We start from the raw sequence: 21,790 nt of genomic DNA, 5'->3' as shown, positions 1-21,790 counted from the left end.
TAATAATTGGATAAGTAATATTACTCATATAAATTACTTCATAAAACCCATTCTTTTGTATATTATCCTATTTTTTTTTTTAAATTGTCTATTCCATTCCAATTTACAAAATTATATATTAATCGTATATCGCCACAATTTTATTTATCCATCATACCAGTTTTACTTATAAAATATAAAATAACGAGGTGAACGCTAATAATGTCAAAATAATCTGTTTTATAATAATTGTATTTAAAATCTTTGTACATTATGCAACATTAACACTATGAGATTATTAAGAAATTATAAAAACATAAAATTTTACTTATTTGTGAATTAGGTACCAACAATATACATTGCGGATATCCCATAAATTTTTCAATCTATTCTAGAGCTCCATAATAATAAATAAATCATAATGTTGAATTTGGTTTTTAAAATAGAATACAGTCATATACATCAAAAAAATTACCCATGAATCAGATTTAAGTAGATACCTACTTCGTGTATATTTTTCCTTATGATAAATTTACACTTAAGTGCTGTGTTAAGTTTATAGTTTATACCCGGCGCGGCGAATGATGATTCCTATGACACTGACAGTTATTCTCAAGAGACAAACTTGTAACGGCGTCACCATTAAATTAGAAACGTATTGGAGGCTTCTAAAAATGGCATTTATGTATTAATTTTTACGTAGCTTTATGCCATAACAATGATATTCCGTTGGAATTATAACAATTCTTAAACATTTACGAGAAATTATATCAATCTGACTTTACGTATACGTCCTACAAAACTTACATCGTTGGCATTTATCGACTAGTGCGGAAAGTATCGATAGACAAATTTCGATAATGGAAACGAGTTCACATTTTTACACGTTTGTAACCGACTTCTTTGGGCGCGATTTTGACCCACTTTAAACGGCCAGATTTCGTTCAAACTTTGTAGATTTATTGAGGGCCGATGACAATACACTAATTTGATAAAATTTTCTATTTTTAAGTTCGGTTTTCTAAAAAGCTTGTTTTTTAGTTTTTTAAACTATTATTATTTATTTCTATGCTTAAGCTTTAGTTCATTCACTATAAAATTAATTAATTACCGTTCGCGTTAATTTACTTACCTATGATGATATAAGTTTTTTAGACTAATTAAATGGGGGCTTCCATTATCATGATAAAATAATATACACTGTGTTAAACGGGTTAATAATTACATGAAAATGATAAGTCGCCTTTTTATGTTTTGGAAATCTTTCGTTTTACTTACGCTATGCTAAAAAACTTAAATTAATACAACAACATAAAAGACGTTAAAAATTCATTTTATAATATTTGTAAAAACATGTTTACCGACATGGCTGAATGAAAACCACGCCTTTGCCTATAAAATAGTAAAGTATCGACACGACCCATCATACGAGCAATCACTAAGACGAACTGTCATAGGTATCATCATTCGCCGCGCCGCACAGAGGAGTATTTCTAAGTAAAAAGTCGATCAAAAGTCGACTACTCGAATTTTGTTACATTGCGTTACATCTTATCTATCTTTAAAGCCCAATAGCTATTACGTCACTAAACGGAAACTTTGGTTAACGCCCCACCCCTCCATCAACTGTAGCAGCAGTCGGAACCCAGTCATTGCGTGAATCACATCTTTGTTCTCGGCGCTACACAGTTAAAACGTAATCTTTGAATTGCATAAAGTTGGGTTTGGTGTAATTTAGTGATAATCATTATGGATGTTGAAGAAGAAGGTATGTTGGTACTTCATAAAAAATGTTTATTTTGGTTATTACAATTGATAAAATAACATTCCACATCATAAACTTTCTGCATTAAAAAATGCATTTTTTTTTTGTAAAAAATTTAATTAAAGATGTTTTTGTTTGAGAGTTAAGCCTAGTTAACTTATGATTTTGGATGTAATGTAAAATTTCATTATTCTTGATAAGGTTTTCAAAGGAAAATATCCCGCAAATACACGCCATTTTTTTAAATATTTTTTTATCATCAGAGTAAGTCGGAATCGGGTTTATTAAACAATGTTTCATTTTCTTTTTTTTTATTCCAGAATCACATCCAGTGATGTCGATGGATATGACTAGGAAATCACTCTATGAAGTCATTAAACAATGTTCGGACCGGAAAATAGACCAGAAGTTTGAGTTTTTAGAAAATCGTCTTAAAATAATGACAAACTGTCCTGAAAATAAACAAGGTTCACTGAGACATGCCTTAAAAACTTTTAAGTTTCAATTCAAACAAAAATGGGCAGCCGCCAGTAATAAGGAAGAACGCTTCTTTACAAAAAATGGACATTGGATCAATACTTCTATAACACTACCTACGTGGACAACAAGAAAGCCCGGACGACCAACAAAGGATTTCAAAGAATCGAGCGATCAAACAAAGAGGCGCAAAACAAAGAATTTGAGAGAACAGGTACCTTGTGAACAGTTAACCTATGCAGCCCAAATGAGTCAGCGTGCTGTCGGATATAGTGACGCGTCTAAGGTTATGAAAGATATGACTTTATCGCCAACAAGAGCCAAAAAATACAGAACTCGGTTTACTTCTGCTCAAAAAGAGATAGTTAAAAAGCATACACCATCACAAGCATTAGCTATTTTTGTGGAAGCTGATATGACAAGAAAACAATACGAAGTTATTCATGCTGCCAACAAGAACATTTATCCTTGTTATTCACTTGTAAAAAAGGCAAAGAAAGACTGTTATCCGCGCGAAGAGTCGATAAGAGTTACAGAAACAGGTGCTGAAATAAACTTGCAGGATCTTTTAGACCATTCAGCCACACGGTTGTGTATGTACTTACATGATGTACTCGAGAGTATAACTGAAGAAGAAGGAAACTCTTTAGAGCTATTATCAAAATGGGGTTGTGATGGGTCTCAACAGCAACAATTTAAACAAAAATTTGGAAATAGCACAGATAGTGATTCAAACATCTTCCAGAGTTCATTTGTGCCCATACGACTGGTATGCAATATTGGTGAGCAAAAAAAGATTATTTGGCAAAACCCAGTACCTTCTTCCCCAAGATACTGCCGACCAATACGTATCCGTTTCGTTCACGAAACAAAAGATATCACAAATGAGGAAATCTGCTACATAGAAAATCAAATAAAAAATCTGAAAAACAGTGAAATACCGAGAACGAATGTTGGTATATTAGAAATAAAGCACACATTGGCATTTACCATGATTGATGCAAAGGTTTGCAATGCTGCAACAAACACGGCCTCTACCATGAGGTGCTACATATGCGGGCAAACATCAAAAGACTTTAATAACCTGAATAAAAAAAAATTGGAGAACCCGGATACTTTTAAATTTGGGCTGTCGACACTACATGCCAGAATGCGGTTCTTTGAATCACTTCTTCATTTGTCGTATAAAATACCTTTTAAAAAGTGGCAAGCAAGGACTCAAGAGCATAAAAACATGGTTGCAGATAGAAAGAAGCAAATCCAGGACTCCTTTAAAGAGGAAATGGGGCTGCTGGTGGATATTCCCAAGGCAGGGTTTGGGAACACCAATGACGGGAACACTTCAAGGAGATTTTTCTCGGATCCTGAAACTTCTTCCCGTATAACTGGAGTTGACATAAACTTAATAAATAAATGCAGTGTTATATTAGAGGCCTTATCAAGTGGTCTAAAAATTGATGTAAAAAAATTTGAAAACTTTGCAGAACAGACTGCAAAACTCTATGTTGATTTGTATGAGTGGCACCCCATGTCGCCTACAATGCACAAAGTTTTGATACATGGAGCACAGTAATTGATCACGCTATTCTGCCTATTGGCCAGTTGTCTGAAGAGGCGGCTGAGGCCAGAAACAAACACTTCCGCATGTATAGGCAGAATTTTTCTAGAAAGTTTTCGCGAGAGAGCTGTAACAGGGATGTTTTGAACAGACTTCTGCTAAGTTCGGATCCTTTTTTGAGCAGTACTAGGCAAAGGCCCCGGAAAAAAAGTAGGCCGTTTTCCAGTGAGGCATTACAACTCTTGCTCCCGGAGATATCGTATGTCTCGTCTACAGAATGACAATGAGGAGGAGGATGGATCTAGTGAAGGCGAATCGGATTAGAACGACTTTGTAAAAAAATATTTTATGTAAAATTTAATGAGTGTATGATGTTTTAAATACAAAATTATCATCTAAAACTGCTTTTTATTATATATCAAATCGAAAAATATCACACAATAGTTTTGATCAACTTTCGAGGTAAAATACTCCTCTGTGCGCCGGGTATAGATAAACTTAATATTATAAAAAGTTATTCAAGCAACATATAAAGATTGATACGCGCGATTATTAACAGAAAAGTGCAAATAAAGCTTCTTATATAATGAGCTGGAATATTCTTATTGGTACGGGAGCTATTAACGTTGAAAAAGAAGTCATTTTAGTATAGCTGGTTTTTTGATATATTGTTCCTCTAGCTATTTCGGTTAGAGTCCGCGCAGTCTGGCTGGCCGGAGTGGTTGCGTTCAGTAGTGCGCATCTTATCTGCACAGGAAATTATCCTTAATTTAAAGTCATTTTTTAACGCGTAATTTTTAAACTTTTGCCTTTAGATAGATCCATCAATCATAATTTTTTTATTGCAAGACGTTTTTTTCGTTGTAAAATAGGTGCCAGACGCAATTTTTAATTTCGTTTTTATAAAAAATTCAAATTATTTTAGAATGTCTGTAAATTTCATATTATGTTCTTCAAACATAATATAATCTAAAATTAATTAGCCAGACGCTAATTCAATTGTTAAGTATTAAATATGTACAAATAAAAACGTAGTGAAAGTAGGTAAGTATAACAATTTGATGATTGTGTATATGGAGAGATAGTTTAAAGTGCAAGAGAGATAGAAAGGGTCGGCCGCGAAAATTAAATAACAATAAAAAATAACTTCTTTTTTTCGAAAATATACCTAAGATGCAAAGAAATTGAATTGTTCCTACTCTAGGATTCCCTGTGTTGTGGGAACAAGTACCTTCCATTGGTACATTTTATTCCTTAGGCTAAAAAATAAACTATTAGGGTACATCAACAATCTTCTATACAAAACAATTTTTTTATTACTTATCTATTAAGTTATGGGTTTAAATGAAAACAGCGATTACATAAACTTATGTATATTGTTTCCAATAGCACATTGCCTAATACCACACATTACACACCGCGTACAAGAAGAAAAAGAACCACAAACAAAATACAGTGTTGCCAATACAAGTTAAATTTTCTAATATATATCTAATATTAACTAGCGACCCGCCCGGCCCTGGCTTCGCACGGGTGCAATAATCGCTAAATACACTACAGAAAAACTGTGAACGTTGAATATAAAAACATAGCGGCCCGCTCCGGCTTCGCACGGGTATAAAATACTAGCTTTCCGCCTGCGGCTTCGCCCGCGTTTTCAAAGAAAAACCCGCATAGTTCCCGTTCCCGTGGGATTTCCGGGATAAAACCTAGCCTATGTTACTCGTGGATAATGTAGCTTTCGAATGGTGAAAGAATTTTTAAAATCGGTCCAGTAGTTTATGAGCCTATTCATTGCAATCAAACAAACAAACAAACAAAGCTTTCCTCTTTATAATATTAGTGTAGATATAGCCGGGCGGCCGGCTGGTACCGCCGCAAACGCTACGTCCCGCAATTTTTAAATCTGTAATATCTTCGAAAATATTCACTGAAATCCATGTGTAAAAGGCCATATAGATCTATATTAAATGAACAATGTATTCAAGGTCTTTAATTGGTTAAGGATTAATGCTGTATTGGTTAAAATCGCTTCGAAAATTAGCCATTATTTGTCGTAAAAAGTAAATGATAAAAAAAGTTATTGTGGGTTATCCATAAGAGATAGACATATACCATCACGGACTTTTCTGTAGACCTTTTCAATGTAGTTAGTACATTATTTTGATAAAACTCGTAGGGTGCCTCCGTTTGCACTGTAAGTGGAAAAATTGTAATTATTTACGTAATCACATTAGAAACCTCAAAAATAACAGTAGGTACCTACTTCTCCACTATTTAATGGATGTTATTATACATATAAACCTCCCAATTGAATCACTCTATCTATTTAAAAAAACCACATCAAAATCCGTTGCGTAGTTTCAAAGATTTAAAGAGACATAGGGACAGAGAAAGCGACTTTTTTTTATACCTACTATGTAGTGATGATGATAACAATATTAATTCATTAATCTTAATTCTTAATATATATACATAAATCTCGTGTCATAATGTTTGTCCTCAATGGACTCCTAAACCACTTAACCGATTATAATAAAATTCGCACACCATGTGCAGTTCGATTCAACTTGAGAGATAGGATAGTTTATACATGTAGGTACCACGGGCGAAGCCGGGGCGGACCGCTAGTATACCTACCTATATAAATTCATAACTACTTTAGTTAAATTCAATACAAACTTAAACATGCGTGTGTGTGTGTGTTCACGTGTGTGTGTCGTGTGTGGTGTGGTGTGTGTGTGTTGTGTGTGTGTACGTGTGTACATCAATAATATTGAAACAAACTTTCTAGTTGTTTACAGATGATGGAATATTGGAAAACAATAACAATTCCTTAGACGATAACATAAATAATTCTGACAGTGTGAGGAAAGATGATGATGATGATGATTATGAAGATGGCTTTTTAAATTTAACAATGTAATTGTTTAACCTTCATTGATAAAGTTTTTATTCCATTCTTTTCAATGTATGGTAACTTTAATTTATTTTTCACTTTTATGTTTATTTTTTTTCATTTAAGCTTTTATTTATAAGAACAAGTGTAAGTAATATTGTATTCTTGCAATTATTTCCTGTCGCATAGTTAAAATACACTAGCTGATGAGCTGCATGCTTCATTACTTTTTTTTATTTATACACATTATTTAATACTTAACAATCGAATTAGCGTCTGGCTAATTAATTTTAGATTATATTATGTTTGAAGAACATAATATGAAATTTACAGACATTCTAAAATAATTTGAATTTTTTATAAAAACGAAATTAAAAATTGCGTCTGGCACCTATTTAACAACGAAAAAAACGTCTTGCAATAAAAAAATTATGATTGATGGATCTATCTAAAGGCAAAAGTTTAAAAATTACGCGTTAAAAAATGACTTTAAATTAAGGATAATTTCCTGTGCAGATAAGATGCGCACTACTGAACGCAACCACTCCGGCCAGCCAGACTGCCCGGACTCTAACCGAAATAGCAAGAGGAACAGTATATCAAAGAACCAACTATACTAAAATGCTCACTTGTCAACGTTGGTAGCTCCTATACGATATTGCATATGTAAGTATTTCGTGAAATAATAACATTAGTTCAAAGTTATTTTAAATAATTTTACTCTAAGATTGTGTCCCTGGGTAAGCAAATAGAATGATAAAAAACAGATAATTGACACTTGAAACAATACTAGAAAAGAACTACATTAATTTCCTAGCACATTCTGAAACATCAACAACAAGAAGATATCAAATCGATTTATGAAATCTGCAATCATTATAAAAAGTCTAACAGATATAAAACTATAAGAACTGCAATCACCTCTCAGTAACATATTTAACAATGGGATCCACTCAACAGTTGATAGTTCGGGGCAGCAAGTGTGCCAGGCATTGACGTGTTCTAAACAACTAGACTCCCAATCATCCTGAAAATTAGTCTATCGCAAACCCTGCCCACGCGTCAGGCAGAGCCATACTTTACTTCGAGCGAGAATTTGAACTTTATTCCCACGAAATAAGGTGTTAATTTCAATGCCGCTCGGACATGTTCGACGACAGGTTGCTTATTATTAAATTAATAATAGAGGATCGTGGATCTAGTTGTTTACAAGGCATCATTGGTATTAGGGTATCATACCCCCAAACACGTATAAAAAAGACGGGTTGCACTCCGGGAGTGCCGGCAGAAGTGAAAACTTGATTATTAACGTTGAGCATGTTTGATATTTTGGAATGGTATCCGTCTTACGCTTTTTCGATCAGGTCACGTGTCCTGACGCGAGTTTAAGATTTTATACCCATTACAGAAAAAGTGCTCAGCGCCGCTAAAGAAGTTTTCACTTCAATAAATCACCTCCCGTGGAGCGGCGCGGTGTGTCAGAGCAGAGCGGCGCCGGCCTCGGCGCGCGAGTGCGGCAGCGGCGGGCCGGCGCGCCACGCGTCGTCCGCCGGCGCGTACAGCTCGACGGACGCGAGCGTGGTGCGCGCGCGGTGTGTCAGAGCAGAGCGGCGCCGGCCTCGGCGCGCGAGTGCGGCAGCGGCGGGCCGGCGCGCCACGCGTCGTCCGCCGGCGCGTACAGCTCGACGGACGCGAGCGTGGTGCGCGCGCGGTGTGTCAGAGCAGAGCGGCGCCGGCCTCGGCGCGCGAGTGCGGCAGCGGCGGGCCGGCGCGCCACGCGTCGTCCGCCGGCGCGTACAGCTCGACGGACGCGAGCGTGGTGCGCGCGCGGTAGAAGGCGCGCTCGCCGCTCTCGCTGTCGCCGCCCGCCACCACCAGCAGCCCCTCCGCCGCGCCCGCCGCGCACCCCGCGCGCGCCTCCCGCAGGCTGCCCACCTCCTCCCACGTGTCCTGACACATGTGTTCTTGTTTAATTATAATGCTATTGCCTATTCCCTACCTTTGAGTTCAAATATTATTAAAAATACACAATATACTCCAAGAACTTATGAGCTTAAAAAATTAAACATTTAACACTACTAAACTAACTTTGAACTAAACATGAATGAAACAACTATATTTTTAAGCGGTCTGCCAAATTTGTTAGGGCAAGACTATTTCTAGTCCATGTCAATTTTATAATGCCTTGATAACACATGATAATGATAGGTATATATAATTACAAATTTAATAATGATTTCTACTTATAATTTATAGTGTAGTTTAAACTTAGTTAAAAAACTATAAGTCCAAAATAATTTTTTAAATAAAGAAAGGTTATATTCTGCAATAGAAAGTGCGTTATAATCTCTTAACTCACGTCATCAAAGCTGTATCTTTCAACGGTTGCGAGCACGGTCCGTCTCGGCGCGTTCCCGCCAATGACATAAAGGTAGTTGTCCAACACCACCGCTGCTGCCTGACTGCGAGCGTTGCGCATCGGCTTGAGAGTTTGCCACTTGCGTGAGGCGGGGTGGTAGCATAATAGATCTTGTGTATGCCGCCATGTGTGTGTGCAACCGCCTACTACGTATATGAGACCTGAAAGTAATGAACGTATATTATAAAATCATACGACTTTGAGGTCTGCAATAAATTTAACATAAAGAATAGATTAGAAAAAATTCGAGCACGAGGCGGAATTCGAACCCGCGTCTTCCGTCAGCGATATTTTTCCAACATCAAGTGTTCACTTTGCTCGCATTGTAAGGATTTCTATCCCTTTCTTGTACTGTTATGAAGCAATATTATTAGTTATTTCGAACTTCAATCTTCAACTGTCGTAAAATAATAATAAAAAGAATACTCTGATTTTACTTTTGTAAAAATATATTATACAGTTTACCCGTTAAAGAAAATCCCAATGCTTTATGAGTCTTTCATATACTAGTCTTCTTCTTCTTCTTCTTTTTTGTCTATGGCCTTCCCAATACCAATAGAGGACGGATTCTGCCAGTGTCAAGTGTCATGTGTGCACAGATCAAAATTGATCGTTTATTTCAATGACTATGGTGTATACTGTATATGTAGCAACATGATGCTCTGTGCTGAGGAAAAATATGTGACATTGAATATTTCTTAAAAAAATACCTTCAAACGTGACCACGCCCATGCCGAACCGTGGCTCGGGCATATGCCCCACAAGCGTCCACTCATCGGACACCGGGTCGTACACCTCGACCGACGAGCCCATGTCGGAGCCCACCCAGCCGCCGAACGCGTACAGGTTGCCGTTCCACGCGGTCAGCCCGAACTCGCACCGCGCCTCCTTCATGGGCGCTATGTCTGACCATTTGTCTGTCTGGATATTGATTGCGATTTATGTAACTTATACTTACGCCAAATAATATAGGAAAAGTCGTTTATCGAAAAAATTATGCGACAAATACTGCTTACTAGAATATAGTCCACTCGCGTTAATGTAATGTAATGAAATCGTGTAGGTATGTATATTGTGTAAAAAATATTTTCTTCAAAAAGTTAATTGAAACAAATAGTCTAAAAATTACATCAAAATGTAATCAATATCGCTTATAGATTCTCCAGTTACATATTTTATTATAACAAAAAAATTGTTCACGACTTCTATTACGAAATCCATATTCTACATAGTTCGTTCGCAACACTTTCCGACAATTAGCGTCTATTAACGCCTTTGTATCATCAAATAATGTTTGGTTGTCTCATTGTCATCGATTATGTTGCATTATAATTGGCTGAGGGACGTGGCTAGGTCAGCGGACCACGATAACTCGATCTTAACACGAGTGTACTACTTATATAATTTGTGTATAAGAACATGAAAAACAGCACATCTATTTTTCGCTCATTAAGCATTTCCGGTCTTTGAGCGTAAAATAAATATTTATTGTTATAGATTTGGTGTTCATTAAATTAGTAACAAAAAGAAATGCAATTAAAACAAACCTGTGGATCGTAAACTTCACCATTAGCTAATATTTGGCTTCCCTGTTCACCTCCCACCGCGTACACTCGTCCGCCCAAAGTCGCTACTCCAGGTTGTATTCGAGCTATGCCCATTGGTGCAAGTTCTTCCCATTCCCTGCACAATGATTTGTTTCAATAATTTTTGAACTGAAACTTCTTAAGGCGCGTTGAGATTAAAAATTTAAGGTCGTCATGTCAATACCATCACGTCATGGAGTAAGGTTTTGGTATCTTCCCAAAGAAGTTTCATTTCTGTTTTAGCTAATATTATGTATTCTGTGCTTCTGTGATTTGTGAAGCACACGGCTCGGCGAACACGCTCTTTCTTATTATTGAAAAATTAAATTTAGAAAAAATATTTCTACAATTGCAAAACAGTTATAATATTATAACTAGGTAAATTATTATGAGTACACAAAGTAAAAAAGTTATTGAATATTTTATGGCAGAAATCTCAAATATAGATCTATCCAAATCAATCTTAAAATTGCATTGTCTCTGTCATACTGTGGCGGGCTGATATCTATACTAATATTATAAGGCACCCGTTACACGCTCAATCTAGAATGTGATCCTTGATCATGATCATTGATCTCAATCCAGATTGACTGTGTAATGTATTTGATTGACGGATCGTAAAATCTGATCAGAAAATATCTAGATTTTTAGAAATCAACGATCTCGATCCTTTGATCGAGATCCAGATTGATCGTGTAATGTAACATGCTGTCAAATTACGTCAGTCTGCGTTCGGAGCGCGATGGTATGGGACGACAACACACAGGTGTAACCATTTTTAACAGATGATCAAAACATGCCTCAATCATCCTGTAGTAATTTGCGTAATCCTCTTCCTCTTCCGTACTATAAATTTCATCTAACAAGTTCGAATGTGTATAGATGTTCCTTTTTAGTAGCCACGGTTTAACCCAGCGTTTCCTCTTCACGCGTTTTTTCAAATAGCAGGCAATAATTATTGCTGCACAAGATTTGTTCTTATTCAGATCTATTTAGTGGTTGTGAATGCGTGTGCATTTGACAATGTCGAACAGTGGACTGATATGATCTGGATTGACCATCTAATGTCGCGACGATCCACATAAAGATTCGTCAATCCGTCACCTGACTTTGATCGTGATCTGGATTGAGCGTGTAACGGGTGCCTAAAGCTGAAGAGTTTGTTTGTTTGTTTGTTTGAACGCACTAATCTCGGGAACTACTGGTCCGATTTGAAAAATTCTTTCGGTGTTAGATAGCCCATTTATCGAGGAAGGTTATAGGCTATATTTCATCACGCTACGGGCAACAGGAGTGGAGCCACGGGGGTGAAACCACGCGGAGCAGCTAGTCTATGATACACTGTAAACAACAAAGCATTATGATACCTTTTATGCAGATCGAACTTAAGAGCGGAGAACAGTATATTGTCAGTAGTGAGGGGCGGATGTGGCGCGGTGTCGTGGCACGAGCCGCCCACGATCACGAGCACGCGACGCGCGCGAGCCCGCGGCTCTGCCGATAGCGACACGAGTGCACCGCGACCCGACTTCTGGAAGTCAATCACAAATATATGTTTAGAAGTTGTTCTGAATGATTTATGAAATATAACTTATTTACAGATATAAGCATTAGCATCTTGTTTTCCTATGATTAGGCATAGAACTAGGACTGTGGCATTTGTTTCTTAGTATCCATTTACTAAGAAGATTAACACAAATATATTTATAGCAAGATTTTTAGTTTTACAAAAACACTGATAATTTTCGAATACTTACCATATCAACTCTGACAGTTTTTAGTGCTACAGCTATGGATGGATCTTGTACAGTTTTAATGGCACTATCCAGGACTTGTGGTGATATGAGTGGCAATCGCACATGACTCAGAACTTCAAAACAATGTCGGCGGCGAGTTGCTGGATCATGTTCCAACCACTTCAATGCTGGATACAGTACCTATAAATTGTTAAGTAAATTCTTCAATTATAATTTATTTGTTTTAAAATTCCTTTTAATTCTTGGTGCATTTTTATATTTAAGAAAATAAATAATTATTAACCTGAGCTTCATTATCAACTTTAAGCTGTTCTGAGGAAAGAAGTGTAACTAACTGTTGTAGAGGCAGTTCCAATAATTCATCTCCAGTCGCTACCTTATCCCAATAAGCTTGAGCATGTGCTAAAGCTTCCTCTGCTAATTCTTTACAATTATGTGTTTCCGCAAACCTACATATAACATAATATGGTATTAAAAAACTAATAAGTATATTTATTTAAAAAATATATTAATATTATATAAGAGGCCTTATTTTCACCTAAATATACCAAGTGCATTTGATGGATGGAGTTCTCTTTTCAAAAATTCTCCACATCCAAATACAAGTTCCCTTAACTGTAACATATCAGCTGCAATCAATAAATTTTGTACTGTCACTTTGTCTATCGCTATTTCACCTGAAAATTTTCAAATATTATAATTATTTAAGATATTTTAAGTTTTACATTTTTATTCACTTATTAAAACTTAAATATCTGCATCAATAGATAATTAACATGGAAACTGTTTGATAATTTATTATTGTTACTAGCTGTGCCCTTGCGGCTTTACCCGCATTGCCAAGTTCCAATTGGTTTTAGCATAATGATAGCCTTCCTCATTAAATGGACTATAATCCCAACTAATATTATAATTAATGCGAAAGTAACTCTGTCTGTCTGTCTGTTACTCAATCACGCCTAAACTACTGAACCAATTTGCATGAAATTTGGTATGGAGATATTTTGATACCCAAGAAAGGACATAGGCTACCTTTATTTGCAAAATATGTACCACGGGCGAAGCCGGGGCGGACCGCTAGTGTGAAATAATTCTTCATGGAGATTAGTGGGTTCAAACAAACAAACTCTTCAGGTTTATAATATTAGTATTTAGATAGAATATGCAATTATTTTGATTTCTTACCAGTGTATATAAAGTCAATGATTAAGGGTAATATGGAAGGTGGTATACTGGGTAACATAACTCGACCCTTTTGACTTTCTTCCAAGCCAACATTAAACATTGCATCAAAATATTCACAACTGGCAGCCAGAACTACACGATGGGCCTAAAGATTATCATACAAATTAACAGTAAATATTATGACTATTTTATAATATATGATAAAAATGAAAGTTTTAGCAATTGCAATTTACCATAGGCTGTACCTTCTAATGTTAATATTTATCCATTTAGTCTTACCTTAATTTTAGTTTTTCCTGAAATAAGTTCTATGTCACAAAACCTTCCATCTCGCCTAAAGGTGTTTAAATTTAATGAAACTTTACTAGCGTACTCGCAACATTTGTATAATTTAGAACCTTCTTTGTTATGTTTTTCGTAAATAATCGAGGACATAGTGTTTTAGTGTAGAAAATTCACGACATTGTAGTTGAATACAATCTAAAGATAATCTTCTTATTTAGTTATATTTAAAATGTTTTATTCTCATAATAATGTGTAATAAAAAAATGTAAAAGATAAAATGTAAACAATTAATTGATTGCTATAAATTTTGACAATTGAGTGAATTGACTATACTCTGTCCATTATATTATTTGCTTTTTGACAGCTTCACGCCTATGTATAATTGTATTGTCTATGTTAAAATGTCATACACATAATTATCGTACTTCATGGACAGGTCCCGCCCACTTAGTGATGCCTACACAGAATTATTCAATGATGGGTCGATAGATTAAAATAATCGATAGAAATACTCTGTAAAATATATCCGATACAGAAAAACTCTTCTATTATGTTATATAATTTAAACGTAAAGACAACCAAATTGTAAGATAGAAACCAATAAATAATAAAATATTAGTTTAGTTTAGTTTTAACATACAATGCATAGATATGTGGTCTTATTATTACATATCTTATTAGTACGTTTACGTTGTAATTATTATTTACGTACCTGATTCGATTTATGATAATATTTTGAATTTATAATTGAAATGGTATCACAATCGATAATCTTTTGAACATCACTTCTAGTATCACCCGTCGAGCTGTCAAAAAGCAATTCTTATAGTGGACAGACTATACTGAGCTAGAGCAGTCCACAGAGCAAGTCTGTCAAATTGAGTCATTTTGACCTTAGATTTTGACTGTACCACAGAATATAATGTACCTTCTCTTTTTAGGGTGTAAGGGCGTATTCAGAAAGAAAGCTTGAAGAAGCATGAAGAAGCTTGAAGAAGCAGAAAGAGAGCTTGGGTTCCAATTTTGTGTAGTTGTAAATAAGCCGAACTCAACTTAGCCCATGAGTATGACACATCGACCAGTGCAAACTTAGCACCCCATCTATGGAATTTTGGGTCGAAAATGACCTTGATCGTTAGGTCCCCGTTAGGTCCTTTAAGGTCCACCAATTTTTTCGTTAGGTCCCCTTTAGTTTTTTTTTAAATAATTTTTTAAATTTTAGGTATAAAAAAATTACACTTTAGCACCCCATCCATAGAATTTTGGGTCAAAAATGACCTTAATCTATAGGTCTTCGTTAGGTCCTATAAGGTCCCACAATTTTTTCGTTAGGTCCCCTTTAGTTTTTTTTTAAATATTTTTTTTTTAATTTTGGGTATAAAAAAATTACACTTTAGCACCTCATCCATATCAAAATTGGCGAATTTTATCAAAATCGTATTCTTTACCGTTAGGTCCGTATAGGTCCATCATTGAAATTGTTAAATTATTTATTTTATTAAAATCTATATATTTATAAGAAAGTCGTGTTAGTTACTCCACTTATAACTCAAGAACGGCTGAACCGATTTAGCTGAAAATTGGCAGGGAGGTAGTTTAGAGCCAGGAGAAGGATATAGGATACTAAATATGTACCACGGGCGAAGCCGGGGCACTAGTTATAAAATAATTGAAACCTGCGCATGCGCCTTAGAGCATTAAGACATGCGCACATCATACATAAACAGCGCGAAATTTAAATTGGTATCGTTTCATTTATTAAATCAATAAATAAATCTATACTAGTCACGTCTGGTTCGAAAGATGAGACTGGCTTTTTATTTCGAAAATTTATTTGGCAACACTTAACAGTTAACTGTCATTAAAACCTGAGTTGTTGATGTGTCAAAGCTTGTCAAAGTGATTTTATTTTCTGCGATTTTAGCTTAGGATTTTAGTGATTTCTAATAATTGAAAACTGAGTTGAAAACATGACGAAAACTTTAAACTATGATTAATAAATTTAAAAAGAAACAATTTGAAAGAGATGTAGTTTTCAAGGAAAAACACACAGTGTGACTTGATATTTTGATACTTTTCATCTTGATTGCATTGCACATTATATGATTTGTTTAATATTATTATTATTATTTTGCATGGATGATACCAGTAATCCAGTTATAAACTATTAAAGCAACAATATAAAATTGAACGATCTGTCCGTTCAAAATGTTTAAAGACACAAAATCAGTATCTCAACGAGATTTCTTCTATGACCGAACCATGTTATTCATGTTGAAGAGCAGTACAAAAAAAACAAGATGGAATAACTGCAGAAATGGAAGAGTTAATGATGTCAGAGATAATGATAGTGATTCTTATTCTTTATTCGCGGCTGAACGCGGCTTTTAGATTTAATATGATTATATTGATTAAACAAAATTTAATTGTATTTTATTATGTTTTTTATTACTTTCACTAGCTGTTCTTTTTTTATCTGTATCAGATAACTGTACCAGATTACATATATATAATATTATATAGATGAAGAGTTTGTAGAGGTTGTTAATCTCTCAAAAAAACAAAGCTCGTAATAATAAATTAAAGTATCAAAACTTTATTTCCAACTATAACCTAAGTTACCATTAGGTTACCTTAATATGATGATTTTTTGAATTTGCCGCCTTTTCCAGTCTTATCTTTCGTTAGCCGGACTATCACCACAGTATCACCATATTTCCTACAGTATGGCGACGAATGTACTTGTGCAGAGAAACGGAGGGGAACTGGCGGGGGGTCGGGCGACGCGGGCCGCTTAATGCAATCACGCTGAGTTTGCATTAACTATCGCGAAAGGACGACGCAGTCGTATTTTTTGTGTAATAATTTTATTATACATAGGTACTTACATATTCTATTATGGCGCGCAAAAACTGTTCCGTTTACGGATGTAAATCTACATTGAAATCCCAGAAGGAAACAATATTTCAGAAAGATTGTATTAATAATTGTATCTGTTGAATTAAAATCAAAGCTATGTATATGTTGTCCTCATTATTTTCTAATCAGATTGTACATCCCAATGCGAATGCATTACTTCTTAAATGGTATAATATACAATTAAGAACATCCAAAAATAAAGTGTCCACGTAAATAATATTTAGCAGTGCAATATCTGTAATTATATATTTATGAACAAATGATTACATCAGATTTAATAATCGCAATTATTTTGAATGTACATATGAATAAATGATTTCATCATAATATTAATAATCACAATTGTTTTATTTCCCATTTGTTGCAACCCTAGCGTATTTTCGTGTGGCAGCGTAAGTACCTACGCTGACGGCGGCATCGCGCGACATCAAAGGCGTTTCCTTACTGTAGGAAATAATATTGTAATACTGTGCTATCACTATCATTATTATATTATACATAGTATAATGGCTGGTTCACACTTTGATTAGTGCGAGTGCAGGTGATTAGTGCGAGTGCAGGTGTGTAGTGCGAGTAGTGTCCAATTGACTGCGAGTGCAGGTGATTAGTGCGAGTGCAGGTGTGTAGTGCGAGTAGTGTCCAATTCACTGCGAGTGCAGGTGATTAGTGTGAGTGCAGGCACGCTGCGAGTGAGGGGGAAGGGAGGGCGCGCGGGACGTGGCTACTCGCAGTCCACTCGCAAAAAAATAGAACACGCTTCTATTCACTTTACTACACAGCCTACTAAACACTCGCACTAAACAGTCGCTGTCCACACGTAGTTACTAAACACCTGCACTCATCACCTGCACTCGCACTAATCAAAGTGTGAACCAGCCATAAAACAAAGTCGCTTTCTCTGTCCCTATGTCCCTTTGTACGCTTAAATCTTTGAAACTACGCAACGGATTTTGATGCAGTTTCTTTTAATAGATAGAGTGATTCAAGAGGAAGGTTTATATGTATAATAACATCCATTAAATAGTGGAGAAGTACTGCTATTTTTGAGGTTTCTAATGTGATGTCGTAAAAAATTACCAGCCTTACTTATAAAAACTGACTGATCTGTTGCATAAACACCTCTCAGTTAAATAACTCTCAACTCCTTAAACAATGATTAAAATAATCTTAGGTACTTATAAACCTATCTCAGCAGTCTCTCAACTAAGTTACGTCAATATATGTATTTTTTTCTAGTAACATTATCGAAATAAAACCCGCTATTCACGTAAAACTTGACTAAAAATGTACTTTTTGACAAATATGAATGGTAGACTTTATTTTGTATGACGTTTAACTGACAGGATATTGATAATAGGGATGATCGATATTCGAAAAACATCGATGTTGACATCGATGTCATAATCGAAAGCCCGACATCGATATTCGATATTTATCGAAAACTGAACATCGATGTTGGATATCATCGATGATTTATGCAATAATAACTGACAAAAAAATAAAACACAGTGTAAAAGTTCGGAATTTATTAAGAAAGAGATCAAATGATTACATATTCCAATATTTTTTATCAATTGACTGCAGGAAGAGTAATTTTGATAAAGAAGAACCTTTTAATCTATTTCTTTGTTGATAAAAGGAACGACCGGTGCGCCCTGAATGAATGAATACGCGTTCAAAGTTCAAAATAAACTTGATTTGTGTTGTGGATGCGTTCATAAAAGACATATTTTGTTTCGTAACTTCGTAAGTTGCATTGGTCATGTCGTGCGTGAGGCCGTGAGTTAACATCGATGACAGATGCCGTTAACATCGATGTTACGATATTTTTCGTATAGCAATATCGATGTTAAAACAGCGATGTTTTTGCTTTCAACATCGATGATCATCGAACATCGATGTTCATCGAGCATCCCTAATTGATAACTTTCAAATTTCAAACATTTGTACAGATTTGAGATTTTTGATAAATTCAAATTCAGTTTTAATTTAAAATGAGTTCAATGATCAATAAACGTTCTCGTTCGACGAATTGGAGTGAGGAGGATAAGGTACGTAATGTACACAAGAAATCTAATAGAATGTACTTATTTCCTTACATGTTTTAATGCTTATTAATAAATATATATTGCTCTTTAGAAAGTGCTTCGAAAATAATTAGTGCTCGAGCGAGCACATATTATATTAGAGAATAAGGATACGTCGACTAATACAAATACAGCAAAAAAACTTGCATGGGAAGATGTTTTGTCTTGGTTATTTTAGTTTTACTTATTCTAACAGTTTCTTGTATTTAATAAATTGTTACAGTGTAATAACATTATTATTGTATTTATATTTCAGTTATAATATCATTTCACTCCATAAAAGGGACTTAAGCCAAATACAAAATCAGTGGAGGAATTTGAAGAAAGCTAAGGCTTCGGAACACAAATTTAGAACGGCAAGAAACATGACAGGCGGGGGACCTCCGCCACCAAGTCCTCCGCCTGAAGATCAAGAGCTTATAGCAGCTCTTCCTAATGAGTTTGTGGTTGATAACAATCCTTTCGATAGCGATGCAACACATGGCCAACAGGTTTATATTTTTTACATTTTCTACTGCTATTATTCCTTAATTTGGAATATCCATTAAGGGATAATAGCGCTATGCATATATAGTTTTTTATTGTGAGATTGAGTAATTATATTTTATATATTTATAGGAAGTTACTAAGGAGTCTGCTGATGATACATTGAAATTGAATGAAAATGATGAAAGCACTGCACATGCATAGGTAATCATATTAAATAATAATTTGTATAATATTTTTATCAGTTATGTTATACAAAAATATCAGTATTATAAATAAAATTTATATTATTTTAAAATAATTATTATTTTTTTATTTTTAGCCTGAATTGCCAAATTTCTCCACTGAATTGCCACGTATAAATCCTACACATCATATTTTCAAAGCTAAACCAAAAAAAACGTAAGTATGTAATGTTGAAAATAGAATTTCATGAAATTTCCTGTGCTTATTGTTCAGCTGTGATTTATGTGAAATAATGTTTAATGTTTATGTTATTTTTACAGTGGGAAATCAAATTCCAATTACGAGCATCAATTATTCCTCCTTGCAAAAAAAAGCAGGGAGGAATTAATGAAGCAACAACAAGAGTTGCATCTATTAAGAATAGAGCAAGAGAGGGAGCTTCACCTATTAAGAATAGAACAAGAGAGGGAGCTTCACGAGAAGAAGCTCCAAATACTTGCATTAGAGGAGGAATATTTAAAAAAAATAAATTTTGAAAAATAATAAAATATGGTTTTTATTGATTAAAATAAGTTTCAATATAAATGGCCCTGTTTATATTTTCGTCTTCATCTTCTATATTATCAGGGATAGTTGGATCGATTAATAATTGATTTTCAAGGCCTGAAGGATCTAGAAAAATACAAAATAAAGAATTAAAATATGCTTATTTTTTATGTATTGGCATTATTAAATATACTTTGTTTACATATTAGTTTGCACAAATACCTTGATTTAAAATAGACTCATTAAAGAGTATTGCTAAATTGTGCAAAACTGCACAAGCAACAATAGTGGTCTTGATCACTTGCAGAGACCCTCGCATTGTTTCGTTGAGTATGCGGAATCTTTGCTTCCACACCCCAAAGCAACGCTCTACAGTATTCCTCGTTTGTATGTGACTCAGGTTGTACCTTTCTTCTGCCTGTGTCCTTGGTCTTAATATTGGTGTTAGAAGATGCGAAGTACAAGGATACCCGCTATCTCCAATCAGCTTCCCATGAAATTCATTCTCCTCAAACCTCCGCTTTATTGAGCTTTCTCTATATATGCGGGAATCATGTGTACTTCCTCTCCAGTGACACACAATATCGCAGATTTTAAGGTCAGAGTCACATACTACCTGTAATTATTGTCATCAATATTATTATAAATTAGAAACACATAATAGCACACATAACAATGAAAATTTATTACTTTAAATACACTATGATCAAACTAAAATGTTATTGTACAATGTTCATACTTGAGTGTTAATGGAGTAATGTCCCTTCCTATTAACATAGTACTGTCCAGCCTCTCCACTCACTTTGCGTATCTTAATATGAGTGCAATCTATTGCACCAATGATACGCTTCATCCCGCATATTATGGCCTCAAATTTCCTAATTGCTTTGGCTTCCTCGGTTGAGTTCGACGGCATATTAATATAACGCGAACTTTTAGAAGCTAACGCAATAGCAACATTTCGGGACAAACGGGAAAGTGTCTGTTGACTCATTCTGTGAATGTCAGCACAATCTTCTTGGATCTGTAATGTAATAGATCGTTATACAGGCTTTTCTATTGTATATATCCAAAACTAGAGCACAAGTCACATCTACCTCATGCCGGCCCCAATATCGAATAACTGCCATCACTTGCAGTTCCACTGGAATACCGCCCCCTCGAGTGTCCACGCGAAGGTCATCCCGAATCAAATTAATGATTTGTTGCATGTTATTCTTTCCGAATCTATACCTCGACCGTAGTGTGGCCCTGTGGCCGCTACAAAAAATATATTGACACCATAGATTGACACTAATACCAGGTTATTTTAATTCTAGGTTGAAAAGTAGGTTTTTAATAAATAAGCACTCTCAGAACAATAGATTTATTTAATAAATGAAACGATACCATTTTAAATTTCGCGCTGTTTATGTATGATGTGCGCATGCCTTAATGCTCTAAGGCGCATGCGCAGGTTTTTATTATTTTATAATTTTAATAAAATAAATAATTCAACAATTTCAATGCGGACCTAACGGTAAAGAATACGATTTTGATAAAATTTGCCAATTTTGCTATGGATGGGGTGCTAAAGTGTAACTTTTTTATACCTAAAATTAAAAAAAAATTATTAAAAAAAAAACTAAAGGGGACCTAACGAAAAAACTGTGGGAC

General features: G+C 35.1%; 1 protein-coding gene and 2 long non-coding RNA genes across 4 annotated transcripts; 2 read left to right on the top strand and 1 right to left on the bottom strand.

The window, feature by feature from the left end:
- The first annotated feature begins 389 nt into the window (after window positions 1-389).
- Window positions 390-7,484, top strand: LOC149905864 (uncharacterized). Its single transcript, XR_016457054.1, has 3 exons — window positions 390-521; window positions 4,272-4,387; window positions 7,350-7,484. It is a non-coding gene; the product is annotated as an uncharacterized LOC149905864 (long non-coding RNA).
- A 910-nt stretch (window positions 7,485-8,394) lies between these two features.
- LOC149905863 (actin-binding protein IPP-like) lies at window positions 8,395-14,234 on the bottom strand. Its single transcript, XM_090105746.1, has 10 exons — window positions 13,905-14,234; window positions 13,626-13,770; window positions 12,979-13,117; window positions 12,724-12,889; window positions 12,441-12,620; window positions 12,051-12,214; window positions 10,645-10,780; window positions 9,808-10,018; window positions 9,038-9,258; window positions 8,395-8,628 (listed from the first exon to the last, which is right to left on the bottom strand). Exons 1-10 carry the CDS (start codon window positions 14,058-14,060, stop codon window positions 8,395-8,397), a joined length of 1,752 nt encoding a protein of 583 aa, XP_089961872.1. The 5' UTR covers window positions 14,061-14,234.
- A 4,512-nt stretch (window positions 14,235-18,746) lies between these two features.
- Window positions 18,747-20,136, top strand: LOC149905862 (uncharacterized). 2 transcript variants are annotated; one of them, XR_016457089.1, is made up of 5 exons: window positions 18,747-18,880; window positions 19,173-19,407; window positions 19,535-19,606; window positions 19,725-19,804; window positions 19,909-20,136. It is a non-coding gene; the product is annotated as an uncharacterized LOC149905862 (long non-coding RNA). The 2 variants fall into 2 exon arrangements; XR_016457090.1 differs by lacking the exon at window positions 18,747-18,880 and adding an exon at window positions 18,911-19,084.
- Window positions 20,137-21,790: the final 1,654 nt, after the last annotated feature.

This window comes from Colias eurytheme, chromosome 9 (assembly GCF_061535395.1).
Source record: "Colias eurytheme isolate Ceu_HAF_F1 chromosome 9, ilColEury1 Martin Lab GWU primary, whole genome shotgun sequence".
In the NCBI taxonomy this organism is placed as follows: Eukaryota; Metazoa; Arthropoda; class Insecta; order Lepidoptera; family Pieridae; genus Colias; species Colias eurytheme.
This window is presented reverse-complemented; position numbering and strand designations above follow the sequence as displayed.

Coding starts and splice junctions, on each gene's coding strand:
- LOC149905863 (XM_090105746.1), bottom strand. CDS start 14,060: ATGTCCTCGATTATTTACGAAAAACATAACAAAGAAGGTTCTAAATTA. Junction 12,215..12,440: donor AAACTGTCAGAGTTGATATG/GTAAGTATTCGA, acceptor ATTGACTTCCAG/AAGTCGGGTCGCGGTGCACT. Junction 8,629..9,037: donor AAAGATACAGCTTTGATGAC/GTGAGTTAAGAG, acceptor CACATGTGTCAG/GACACGTGGGAGGAGGTGGG.